Source organism: Peromyscus maniculatus, chromosome 11 (genome assembly GCF_049852395.1).
Source record: "Peromyscus maniculatus bairdii isolate BWxNUB_F1_BW_parent chromosome 11, HU_Pman_BW_mat_3.1, whole genome shotgun sequence".
In the NCBI taxonomy this organism is placed as follows: Eukaryota; Metazoa; Chordata; class Mammalia; order Rodentia; family Cricetidae; genus Peromyscus; species Peromyscus maniculatus.
In genome coordinates this window covers 72919773-72933237 of record NC_134862.1, presented here as the reverse complement: position 1 = coordinate 72933237, position 13465 = coordinate 72919773, and the positions used below count along the sequence as shown (strand labels likewise).

At 37.0% G+C, this 13465-nt stretch overlaps 1 protein-coding gene across 9 annotated transcripts in view; it reads right to left on the bottom strand.

The window, feature by feature from the left end:
- Kifap3 (kinesin associated protein 3) overlaps positions 1 to 13465 on the bottom strand; it is a 136242-nt gene that overhangs the window by 17641 nt on the left and 105136 nt on the right. For 7 of the 9 annotated variants that reach the window (XM_042258451.2, XM_042258449.2, XM_042258453.2 and 4 more), the window contains exon 19: positions 13059 to 13158. In XM_042258451.2, the coding sequence (XP_042114385.1) occupies positions 13059 to 13158 (100 nt within the window). Of the gene's footprint in view, positions 1 to 12300; positions 12332 to 13058; positions 13159 to 13465 lie in introns of all 9 variants that reach the window. The other 2 variants (XM_076547874.1, XM_076547875.1) reach the window with 1 other exon arrangement.

Sequence of the window (13465 nt, the reverse complement as noted above, 5' to 3'; positions counted from 1 at the left end):
ATGGGAAGCTATGTTTCTTTAGGATAGATGAAATCATATGGATTACTGATGTGATTTTATACACTCTAATTGTAATTCTGAAGCATTGTGACTTCTTTTGGAAACAGAAATGTTATAAGATATTATGCTGAACACAGGACTGGCCGATGGACTGATCATTGGAGAAGGACTAGTGGGGGAAGGGAAAAATCAAGGAAGAGCCCACAATTCACGAGTTGACTACTCGGTGGATGCTTATAACATCTGTTAAGATAGGACGATATTCACATAGATGCAACAGTTTATAATCTTAGAAGCATTTAACTAGCTATGCCAAATAGGAAGAGAGAAAAGTATGGTATTTGGGGTTGGGATTTAGCTCAGTGGTAGAGCGCTTGCCTAGCAAGCACAAGGCCCTGGGTTCGGTCCTCAGCTCTAGAAAAAAGAAAAAAAAGGATGGTGTTCAAATAAGTCTCTGATAAAAAATAAGATGACAGATACTATTCAAGACCAGTAGGATCTGCTTTCAATCCTGTAAGCAGTGAGAATGAAAAGATACTCTCATAAGGGCCTGGCTGAAGCATCCAACGCTTACTGGTGGGGAGGAGAAGGGCTACAAACCAAGGACCCTGGAAAGGAATGGAGAAGGGCTGATGAGAAAGATCGAAAACTGGTATGATCTGAATTGAAGTACAGGATCTTTAAATGAGCGGGGCTTAGACAACCGTGTTAAGCACAGATGAGACTTAAAAATGAGAAAAGTCGATTGCCTCAGTAATATAAAACCTATTGACAAGAAAACTGGAGAAGTTCGAAATAGAAATGAAAGATTATTTTATTTTTAAATTTCTCCTTTCTCCTCTCTCTCTCCTCTCTCTCTCTCTCTCTCTCTCTCTCTCTCTCTCTCTCTCTCTCTCTCTCTCTCTCTCTCTCGTCACTGTGTACTTGAGTGCATGCGTGTGTGCGCGAGTGTGTGTGTGTGTGTGTGTGGTCTGAATGTATGTATGCACCAAGTTTGGTCAGAAGAGGGTGTCAACCTCCTGGAACCGCAGGTACAGATGGCTATGACCCAGCATGTGGGTGCTGGGTTAAGAACAAGTGCTCTTCACTGCTGGTCCATCTCTAGCCCCACGACTGAAGGTTTTTGGAGAAGTTTTGAGTGTGAGAAAGTGAGCAGTGGTTGGGATGTAATGTGAGACCAAGTGGAGTTTCCATGGTGACAGGATGAGCCAGTAGAGGAGAAGGGTGTGACATAAAAGTCGTCTTCAGGAAGACAGAGGATAGGGCCCAGGGGGTTAGGTGAACTGTTTGAACCAAGGTCACTTCCATCATTCTAACAAGATGGAAGAAAGAAAGATGGATTAAAAACATGAGTTTCTGGATTGTCTTGGGTAACCAGCTTTCTTCTGCATGCTTTATAAAAACAGAATGTCTGCTTTTAATTGTGAACATTAAATTAATAAGGGCAGTAACCAGTAGAAATTAGCATACTCTTTCCTAAGCCTTCGGCATGTTAGTAAATGCTAACTGTCACTATTAATGAACATGTCAGGTAACAGATTGGAAAACATTAATGGAATAACCTTTCAAACACTCCAGTTTGAACAGGATTACACTGGCTTGGCGTCAACACCAGCGTTGTTTCTACTGTTTCACAGTAACACCATTTGAACCTGTACTGCACTGTTCAAGTTACATAAAGATGAGCTCTTTTGAGCAATTTCATTTGTTTAAGATGCAGCTTTGCTTTTCTTCTCCTCCTCCTTTTTTTTTTTTTTTTTTTTGAGACAGGGTTTCTTTGTGTAGTTTTAGTGCCTGTCTTGGATCTCACTCTGTAGCCCAGGCTGGCCTCAAATTCACAGAGATCTGCCTGGCTCTGTCTCTCGAGTGCTGGGATTAAAGGCGTGTGCTACCACTGCCTAGAGCAGCTTTTCTTTTTTAAAGAGCTATAAAAATGTAAAAAAAAAAATGTTTATTTTGTATAGAAATGTTCTGTAGATTTTCAAAACCAAAATTTTGGGTGGAGCTAAAGTTGCAAAAAGACAACACAATTCTAGAACAGCTTAAGAAGACCTAGGGCATGTTTGAAATTAATCTAAGTACATAAGCCATAGCTTCACAGTTCAGCATTTCTATATCACACCTAGCACCTAGGCCAAGGACAGTAAGCACTATACTTCTTCCTTAAAATTTCAATCACTCTTCTTTCATAGCCGCTTTTCTTTAAAAAAAAAAAAAAAGTGTGTGTGTATGTGCACACACATTTCTGTATGTGTATGAGTGGACATATACCATGGCATGCATTTGGAGGTCAGGTCAGAGATCCAATTTAGGTTATCAGGCTTGGTGGCAACTGCCTTTAACTATTGGGTCATTTTACTGGCCATCTATTTTCTTTTTTACATGGAGCAACCAACAATTAGCATTTTTTAAAAAATGGATCCTCTGTGTTCAAGAGATTTGATTGCATACTCTCTAATTCAGAAATATTCTCCTCAGTTCTCAATCTGCTCTTAATCATTGTCTTCATGACTAGCCAAATCAGTGAATGGGCGTTATGCACTACTGATTCATTCCAACATTCTGATTTTTATGGGAAATGATTTATTCTATGGAATGATTATTATAACAGGAACTGTGGATTCAGTGGTGAGAAATGACAAAACTGATTTAAGTTTTTTATTTTACTTAGTAATATTCATATATATTGTCCATATGAGCAAATGACAAAATATATTTATTTTGGCTATCATTCAAAATTGCCATCTGGGGGTAAACTTCATGATACAGACAAGTTGCTAAATACCAACTGCCAATCATAACATGGCAACAGAAAAGGTAACAGTGAACAATAAATTTAATAAAGAGTAATATACAATAATTGAGTTTATCATAAAAGGAAATGTTTATATTTCACTATGAAGATGCAGGCTTTGTTTGTTTGTTTGTTTTGGTTTCTTTGTGTAATAGCTCTGGCTGTCCTGGAATTCACTCTGTAGACCAGGCTGGCTTTGAACTCAAGAGTGCTGGGATTAAAGGATTAAAGGTACCACTGCCCAGCGAAGATGCCTTTCTTAATATAGGAAGTTCAGTTACTCAGAGGGGATTTTGAAAGTCTATAGGTTTACTGAATAATTGTAATATTTATTCTCTGTGTACAGAGATAAAATTTTATTACTTGATAAAATGGCTGAGTGATTTTAATAATGTTATTTTTGTTCTAAGAGTAGTTCTTAAAATAAGAAATAAAGATTTCTCAAAGTCTTAGAATTCCCTTGGTACAATGTGATCATTTCTGTACCTGAAGTAAAAAGTAATGTTCTTATTCATTAAACTAATTAACTATAAGTTTATGTTTACACTGAAGAGACAGTTTAACCAAGGGAGACAGAAAGGTTCTGGTTGTTTAAAAGCCTTCTAGTGCACAATTTTAATCTTCATGGTAACAAATCAACCCAGCTCTCTACCCTAGCCCATGAACAACTCTTAGGACTATTCACTTCCTAAAATTTCCTTTCAGTTTGGGTCTTGCAACCATGTGACTTGATAGAAAGTAGGTCACTTGAAAAGGAAGAAAGCCAATAAACTGAATTACAAAGACAACAAGATTAAACCAATCGCGCTGTTTTCATGCGCCCTCGCTGAAACTGTGCAAACAGGCAGTTGGCTGTGGTTTGGCATTTAGCAGCTTGTGATCAGTGAGGAGGAGGAAATTTTATTCTCATTAACTGTTGCAGATTTACTGCAGTGAAAAAGGGCTATGTAACCTGAGATGTGACAGTACAGAAAGATCAAAGCCTCAGACTGGAAACTAAATAAACCCTCTGGCTACTTCCTGCAAGGAAAATTCACTTTGGCAATGTAAAACAGAGCCTAGTTAAAAACTACTCTCTGCTTTATGAGCTGTCATAGCAGCTCAAGTGGTTTGGGCTGGCTGAGTTTAGAACATTATATTTCCTTGTTTTTGTCTTAGATACTTCTATAAGAAGGTTTATAGACTAACTCCCCACCCCAACACAACAACAAGAAACTTCTTGGAGTTGAAACAGCACAGCCACTAAGCATATTAAAGCAGGTCTTTGTAAATTCCTTCCTTATTCATTACAATTTAGGATTTTACTCTGAGACTTGGGAATATGAATCTACTTTTTAATGTCTCCTCTACAACCTGGACAATTCCTATTCAAACTAAACGCAAATCAGCTAGATAGCCCACAAGGCTTTAGCTGATTAGCAAGCTATTGTACAGCGTATCTAGAGTGACTCTGGGCAGCACGGGGGATGGGGCAATTAATTAACAATACACTGGAAGGCCTGCAACCAGCATTGAGTTCCAGCTGTTCCCTCACAAATCTGAAGAAAAAAGTGTTCTGTTTAATGTTTTAGTACAAGAAAAACTTAAAACTGTTCATAACAGGTCACATCAAAACACACAAGGCTAGAATGAATAACTCTGCCTTGAATTACACAACTCCCCAGTTAGGAGTAAGCTTGACACACTGACTCCAGACTCACGGCATAAATGACTGCTCCACTGCTCTCATCTTAAATGGCCACAGTGCTTATGCAACTGTTATTTAGAATATGAATAAAGAAGCATTTGAAATGGTCATTTGCGTTACAATACTTCTTCTTCTTTTTTTTTTTTTAATGAGAGCACCACCTACGCCCAAACATTTCCTGTGAGCACTCACCTATGCTTAAAGACTTTAGGCTTCCTTTCCATTTATATTTGCAATTGTTTTATTTAGAAACATGGTCTCACAATCACCCAGGTTGGCCTGCCTTTAGATCCTCCTGCCTCAGCTTCCTGAATTCTGGGCTTACAGATATATATGAACAGACCTGATTAAATTTACTCTTAATTGTTTTATCTGTAGAGTCCACAAAAGTGTAACTAATACACTTGAACATACATGAACGTTAACACTAGATAATCACTCTTGAATGGTGGTTATGCGTTCAGTTTCCCAGTCATGCCGGGCTAACACCCATGTCATGTCTTTGAATACAAGGAAGGCTATACACAGATGATGTGTTAACATTTTTATAGGAACATATAACAATTTTATATATTCAGTCCTATTATTTTACTTATAGATTCAGTTATACCAAATTTTTAATGCTAAATGAAAGTCTTAATGAAAGACAATAAATGTGCTGTTGTTGTTGTTGTTGTTGTTGTTTTCTGCAGCAGGGTGTCACTGGGTTCTGTAGTTGTGTAGCCCTGGCTGTCCTGGATCTCGCTCTGTAGAACAGGCTGGCCTCGAACTCACAGAGATCCACCTGTCTCTGCTTCTCGAGTGCTGGGATTAAAGGCATGCGCCACCACCGCCCAGTTTATAATTTTTTTTTTTAAATACACAGCTAATGTGCATGCCTCCAAAAAATTTGCTGGGACTACCAGATGGAAAATGGCCCTACGTGGATGAGAGCAGTTCTACTGCCAAATTCTCTTGCTTCTAAATCTGTAAAGGAAAGTAATAACTGAAAATACCTTTCCAAGTAAGCACTACAGCCTTTCTAGGGTAAGACATCTTCCCAAGTTTCCAGTCATTTTTGGCTTGTACTCTATTTTTCAGTAAAGTTTACAGTTTGCTAATGTTGATGTGTGATAATCTAATAAAATCTAGCCTTAAAGGTTATAGGCCCAATTTACTAATAAAATCTAATTCAATTTTCCATGGGAAATGCAAATAATTAGTGTCCAAGTAGTAGAAGGAGGCCTTTCTCTGCTAGAAAGAAGTTGTCTCTGTACACAGTCTAAATAACTATGACAAGAAAGACAAATACAGCAAATTCACAAGGATGTATTTACCAGGCAAAACCGGAGGCACCATGTAGAGAAGTTTACATGGGCTAGTTAGCTGAATAAATGATTTGCACAAGGCATTTATCCTTCAACACTGAGATAATATCATTCATTTCACTCTCACTTTAATACAACTGGATTTAATTTTTAGAGAGAATTTGAGGTAATGAACTAATTACTTAATGTGTTAATAAACTCCCAGCAGCTTGCCTCCAAGCAAATGTGAAATACCAATTTGCAAGAAAACATGTCAAATGTATTAAAGCAAAATAGGTTTATGATTTGTCCTACTGTGAAATGAATGCCACATCTCCCTTTTAAAAACACTCAACTTCCCCAAATAGGTCACCGGTGATTAATGTATCTCCTTGTCATCTGGATGTAGTAACCGTGGAGACGGAGGCTGCTGCTTAAGGGCTTCAGTATTTATCACCACCCAGTTCCAGTCTGGTTCCCTAAAAAATCCCTGGACCTTAACTTCCATTTTCATTCTTTGCCCTCTCTGCCTCACATACATTATTTTGATCAAATGTGATACATGAAATTACAAAGATTAAAGAAATGCATGGTATTTGCTTGGGTGTACTTAGATTTAGATTTTTAAGAAAGTCTTCAACAGTTTATTCTTTGAAAAACTTAAAGGCTCCTAGGAATATTTTTTCTTGAAAAATGCAACTAGTAATATCCAGGAAGAAAAATAAAATTTCACATCAGGATTATCTTCCGTCTTGAGTCTCACAATGTACAAAGTCTGTCTTTGCACTGGTTTTTCGTTTACATGTAACATGTAATTTACTGTCATGTCATGTAGGTACTGTCACTCATGCTCGGCAGGTTTACATCCCACAAATTGGAAAGTAGAATGACCACATCACTACCTTAGGCATGACTTCCTCTGTCATACAGCTTATGAATGGCTTTATTAATTTCCAGAAATTCTGTGGCATATTTCTACCCCCTTAATATAAAACTAGAAAGATCTTACAATTATTTCTCTGAGTTAGGCCTGGACAGCTTTTATTACTGGGCTTGAGACAGATTTTTACATATGTTAAAAATGTTCTTTGGATAAATGAATACCTATTCATAGTTAATTTATAATATCTTATGAAAGTTTGCATAGATCTGGATATTTTCAGGTAGAAACATTTTTCATGTCTAAAACAGAGCAATTTTTAAAGTAAATGGGATAATATCCTACTACTCAGTCTTGCTGTTATATTCTTAAAATACATACATAAAAAAGAGATTGCTTTTTAAAAAACTATTCTCTAATTTGTATGTATGGGTGTTTTACCTGGGTTTGTGCACCATGTGTGTGCCTGGTGCTACAGGGCCAGAAAAGGGCACCAAGTCCCTTGGAATTGGAGGTACAGATGGTTTTGAGGCAACATGTGGGTGCTGGAATTGAATCTCCGGTCCTCTGAAAGATCAGGCGGTGCTCTTAACTGCTAAGCCATCTATCCAGCCCTTCTTTTATATTTCTTTTAATCAAGACTTAAAAGCTCTATTTAAACCTAGAAGCAATTCTTAGTAAACATGCCTGCAGATATCTAGAACTAAGAACGAGTTAGTAGGGACTAAAGTATACATCCATATCAAGAACTCAGTGTACAGTGTACGTAAGAGGTTTAACAGTGCATTAAATATACAGGATATTGAAGGGCTTTTTTTTTTTTAAAAAAAAAAAAGATTATATATTGTTTGATAATGGCCTTGCCTCAAACCTAATAAACTAGGTTTTAATGGAGAATAAAGGTTGCCTTATAGTGAAAGACATAAATCTAATTTGAATAATAGAATCCTAGTCTTAGGGAAAATGATGCATGAAAAATGAGGGGGCTGGTAAGATGGTTCAGTGTAGCAGGACGCTACCTGGCAAGGCTGACAGCCTGAGCCTGACACCTGGAGTCCGTGATGAAGAGAGAACTGATTCCTGCCAGTTGTCCTCTGATCTTCACATGCATGCTGTGGCATGTACTTCTATTCAATAAATATGTACGTGCAAAGCATACTTAAAATTACTATAAAATACTGTATCTTTTATTTAGAGAAATAATTTGTTACTCCTATTCATTATGATCTTGCAACTACGATTTCAGCTGTTATTTAATGGTTCACAAAACAAAGAGACTACAGTGAAAGTCATACGTGTATCCACATGTTTATCCACAAAACAAGTAACAGTAAACTACACCAGGAAAGGAGACAAAAAGGTGGTAACTAACACACAGAGAAAATGAAGGCACATGAGGCAGAGAGCAGGTCATGTGCAAGTCCAGCTCCCTCTGACCTCAGTGAGATGGTCAGCAACTGACATCACTCTTCCAACCACAAAGAATGTCAGCCTCTCTGAAAAATATTTTTCAAAGCCCCAAGGAAACTTAAGCAGACTCTGCAGTTTTTTTCCAGTTTATGAAAATTGGATTCCTATAAAAGGAAAATGGACCATTTTTACTGCAACAAAAGCTGATTTGTAAAAGCTGGAAGCAGTTTAAGAATACTCTCAACACGAGGTTCTTGTTAGTCCCGAAAAGTAAGAGTTATAAGAAAAAAAGCTCCAAAAATATGGCATGAATACGTAGTACATAACAGGGAAGAAAAAAAAAAAAACCCACCTCGCCTTGCTCCCATTATTTTTAATTAGCTTCAATCCCAAGTCCCACTTTACCCCCAACACCAGTTCAGACTTGGGAGATTTGCATTTGACACTGTGATTGGCAACCCCACAGCTAATGCCTGGAGCCCTAATGCATTTTGCATTAGCTCTAAATGTCGGGAAATCCTGGCGCCAAGAGGTTCAAACCAATAGTGACACATGTCTAAAGCCAAGGATTTGCTGTCCAGCTGCCAGTATCTATTTTATCAAACGTCCGGTCTCTCTTGTAGAATGAGATAGATGAGTTTAACAGCTTTCACTGTTTCCAATTAAACTGCCTCACCAGATTACCAAGAGGCCGGCACTCAGACTATGAAGCACCTTTGACTTGGACTTTAGGAAAAACAACAATATAGATTAGGTTTTAACACTTCTTTCAATTTGGCTTAGTTTCTCAGATTTTAATACATATATATTTACTTACTAAACATTATTTGAGGAAGAAAAGAAACATTTTTCTTTGAACAATCAAAATAATATATGTCATACAAATTGGTAATTTATTCTTTACCTAGTAGTCACTTGGGATCAACTACTTTACAGGAATCTACTCAAAAGACCTGTTCTGATTAACAAAGCCTGAAAGCCACGGAAGGTGACTGGCAGGTGGCACTTCTCCCTGCTGTAATCTGTCTCATGCACCGTCCTACATACCATTGGCAATCATTACAAACAACGCTGGTGATACAGTTTTACCTCTTAGACAGTCATCTTTTAGTATTCTTTCCCGGAGAGCTTTGCTAGGCCTATTTATGAAAACAGTGATAAAGAAGCAGGGAAGAACTGTGAGTCCTCTGGGTATTTCCCTGACTAGGGGGAGCTTCACAGAGGCAACACTTGCCCCTTTGAAAGGTTTCTAGAGGCTCAGGGTTATCAGGGTTTAAATCCAATGAGGACAATATTTGTTCACAGCCAAAGTTCTTTTCAGTTCCAGGAGAGTTGAAAGTAAGAATTTCTGACAATTTCAGTTTAGTGAATGGGACATTTATTGTAATATATTCTTATTTAAAATCAGTTAATAAAATGGAAATTTTCATAATCAGCATTTTGAGCTGATGCTCTTTAATGAGTTTTAAAGTTTACCCACTGGGTATCAGAGACTGAAAGCTAGGCAGTAGCTCAAGATTTCAATCAGGAACATTACACAGCAAGATCACCAGAGCAAAATACATGAATAATTATATAGCAATTTAATATGACTAAATATTTCCAGAACTAATATAAATATAACTAACTGAAGACCCATGGTTTGCTATTATCAAAGGAGAACATAGTGATATTCAAAAGAGAATCCTATCCGTAGGAGTTGTAGGGAGGAAGAGTGTGGTGAATACAGTCAAAACACAATTCATGTATCTATGGAATTTTCAAAGAATGAATAATTATTACTAAAAAAATCTTAAATAGGTAAAAATATTTGAATAAGTGAAAAAAGTAAATTATTCCAGAATAAAACTTATTTAACTAAGAATTATTTCAGAATAACTCCAACAGAATGTGTGAAAGATCCAGGACAAGGCCTCTGCTCTCCTGGACACTGTCTCTCCACTGATAAAATGAGCAGCCCTTTCATTTGATTTACTAGCTACAAGAAACCCAAAGAAGTCAACAGTAAATTATTTCTTCTGCAAATAAAAAAGTGATATGCTTATAGGATTTGAAGCTTGTAAAGTTATAAAAGATGATACAAAAGACAACTTTTCTTAGGGAAAGTTCTTTTTTAAAGGATAAACAATTCTGAAATCAAGATAATTACAGTAAGTATATCACTCTTTTGATTATAAGGAGCCTTCAGTTCCTTTTAAAGGGTAAAGCATTTAAGCATCTTTTTTAAGTCATAAAATAATGTATCACAGTAATTTTCAGTAAAGAAATCCTATATGGATATTCCTAGTCATTAAAATTTAAAAGAAATAAAAAGCAAAATACTGAAATCTCTAAATATTAAACTTTATCATTAAGTATCTCTCAAAACAGCTATGTTCTTTTATAAAACTATCATTAAAAAGATAGACTTTGTTGAATTGATCTCAAGATTTATTGACTTGTATATTCAATTATTTTCATATTGGAATTTTTGAGGCAAGGTCTCTCCATATGACCCCAACTGGCCTAGGAGCTTTTTGCCTTATGTCTCTAAGAGCTGAGGTCATAAGGAATGTCCCATACTCCTGACTATATATTCAATATTAATCAAAATGTTTAATTTATTTAAAGTCATAAAATTACATAAAAAGGAAAACAAGTCTTATTTAAGGAACTAAGGCAAAATTAGTAGCAGTTTGCTTTATTTAGATTGGCACCATATATAGGATGATATTTACCATGAAACGCAAATGGCAGAACAATTAGGTTTATAAATGACATAAGCAATTTCTTGCTATAAATATTGAGATCATATGCCCAAATCATCTTCATTTTTGATTTTATGGAAAACATTTGCACCATGAAATTGTTACATGATAGAGTTATAATTAAACAGTCTGTATTTAAATACTTATAACTGGAATGTCAGACACCTCAGAAATAATCAAAAGTCAAATGTTTGTTTTAGTATTTAGCCATGGTTAGCTTTTATGTCTTGAGGCAAGGGATTTCTCATTATGTCGATCCAGTACACTGACAAAATTATTTCACATGTTGTCACTGAGAAGCCACTACAGAACACCAAACCACATTTCATGAATATGTCACTTAAATAAGAGGCAGTAAGTGTAAATATAATTTAAAGAAAGCTTTGCTTGCATTTATGTAGAAAGGCAGTATTTCCATGCAGGGTAGCCATGCATATTGGGTCACCTTACTGGTTACTTCAATTAGCTATGGTTTCTTTATCTATAAAATGGACATAATTCTTGCTTTAAAAATTGAGAGTGCAACTCAAAAATCTAAAGTTAGATATTTGTAAACTAGATTATATACAACAGATGATCAATAATATTTATATCAACTATTATAATTATAGTTGTATTAAAAAGTTCATTTCAACAGGTCACTGAGAGTTACAACACATTGTTCAGGGGAGGAGAGATGAATGTATCACTTAAATAGATATGGCCTTTGCTATTGGCTACCCTCCCCAACTTCAAAGTAAGACAGTGTTACTGAAATACCACTTTCTTATGTCATTGAACACGGAGAAATTGAACCATTGCCCAACTAGACACTTCACTCCTATTGATTCCTATAGTGTTTATGGTGTTGGTAGGTACTCTGCAGGCTACTGGGGTGGGGAGGGGAAGTAATCCTCAATACTACCTAGCTACTAACACTGCAACCTACAATAGCAACCTTTCTGCAAATCATACTGTTATAATAGAGGCACAAGTGTTATGGGAATAACTGCCACTTTTGATTAGATTTGAAGAGGATTCATGAGATGGAACCCAATACCTGACACCGATAAAGTGGCCAAGAACCTGAGAACATATTATTCACAGGCCCTAGGAGAAAACCTACTATTATTATGCTAAGGAAATATAGTGATAAAATGACTCCTAATGATATAGATTAGTACATCATTCAACCCTTTCAGAGAAACTCCTTCTTTCAACAGATGGTAATTAACACAGAAACTCATAAATGGGTAGTGTACAGAGCATTTCACCCTAAATGGAAAGTATTTTTCAACCTCCCCCTCTTAAGGCTCAGGGATCTTCTTGGAAGAAGAGGCAGAAAGATTCGAAGAGCCATAGATGGTGGACGACTCCAAGGAAGCAAGCATCTTATAGCTACAACAGGGCTGACGCACATATGAGCTCACAGAGACTGGGGCAGCACGCACAAGACCTGCACAGGTTCACAGCAGGCAAAGCCCAGCACTGAAAGGGGAAAGGGACTCCAGTCTCACCTTCAATCAAGAAGTTACTTTCAGTTAACACCTGCTGGGGAAAGGGGAGTTTCAGTTGACTCAGTGAGAAATGTCTACAGTCACTGGACTTAGTCTACACTAAGCTGAATGAAGGCTTAGTGATGGCATAAGGAGGAAAAGGTTGTCTACACACTCGGCAACAGTTTAAAAATCTGTAAAATCATTAGTAATGAAGCTGGACGTCTGCTGTAGAGAACATTACAACTGTAAACAATGCTGGCTTATGAGATACTGCTTTCCTTATGTATTTTACGTACTGCTAATCCTGTGGTTATAAGTCTTCTACTGTGGTGGTGGTGGTGGCGCACGCCTTTAATCCCAGCACCCAGGTGGCAGAGGCAGGTGGATCTCTATCAGTTAAAGGCCAACCTGGTCTATAAGTTATAGGACAGCCAGGGAACAGAGAAACCCTGTCTTGATAAGCAAAAAAAAAAAAAAAAAGTCTTCTACTAATCAAAACAGAACTTCCATCAGACTGGTCTATGAATGTTAAACTATATGCTGTGTGCTCTCATATTTTGTTTTGGACACACCAGGAAACATCTGTGTTTGTTAGTTTGCAAACTATTATCTATTACAAAGGATAGTGTATATTTTCCAAAGCAACGAAGCATTATTTTTAATAAATTATCATTCTCCTGGAGAGATGGAAGGTTTTTACCCTCCTAATGACAAATTGAAGCTTTTCAAAACAAGGGAGATGCCACACCTGAGTTCTCTCTTGGAACATTGCTTACCTGGCAGGAAATGAGTGCTGCCCAACCACATCTCCATTCTGGAGGTGAAAATCATTGAAGAAATCTGGACTTATGGCTCCTTCAGCGGCAATCAGTCCATCTAGAAAGAGTCAAAGCAGTAACTAGTGAAACACATTCACAGGGAATAACATAGAAATTACCTTACTGAGCAACACATTAGAACCCTATTTGTTTGGTCTGGAAAGAAACTGTCAGAATGACATGTGGTGCCCCTGGAGTATGCACAGAAGGTAATACATACATAAGTGGTCATAACATTTTATCATAATAATACAGCAGTCACTGAGTCCCTACTGTGTGCTAGGAAATGCCAGTGCAGACAGGAATGAGGCAGACTGCCCTCAAGGGACTTACAGTATTGCGGGTAAGAAAAGACAGAAAAAGGC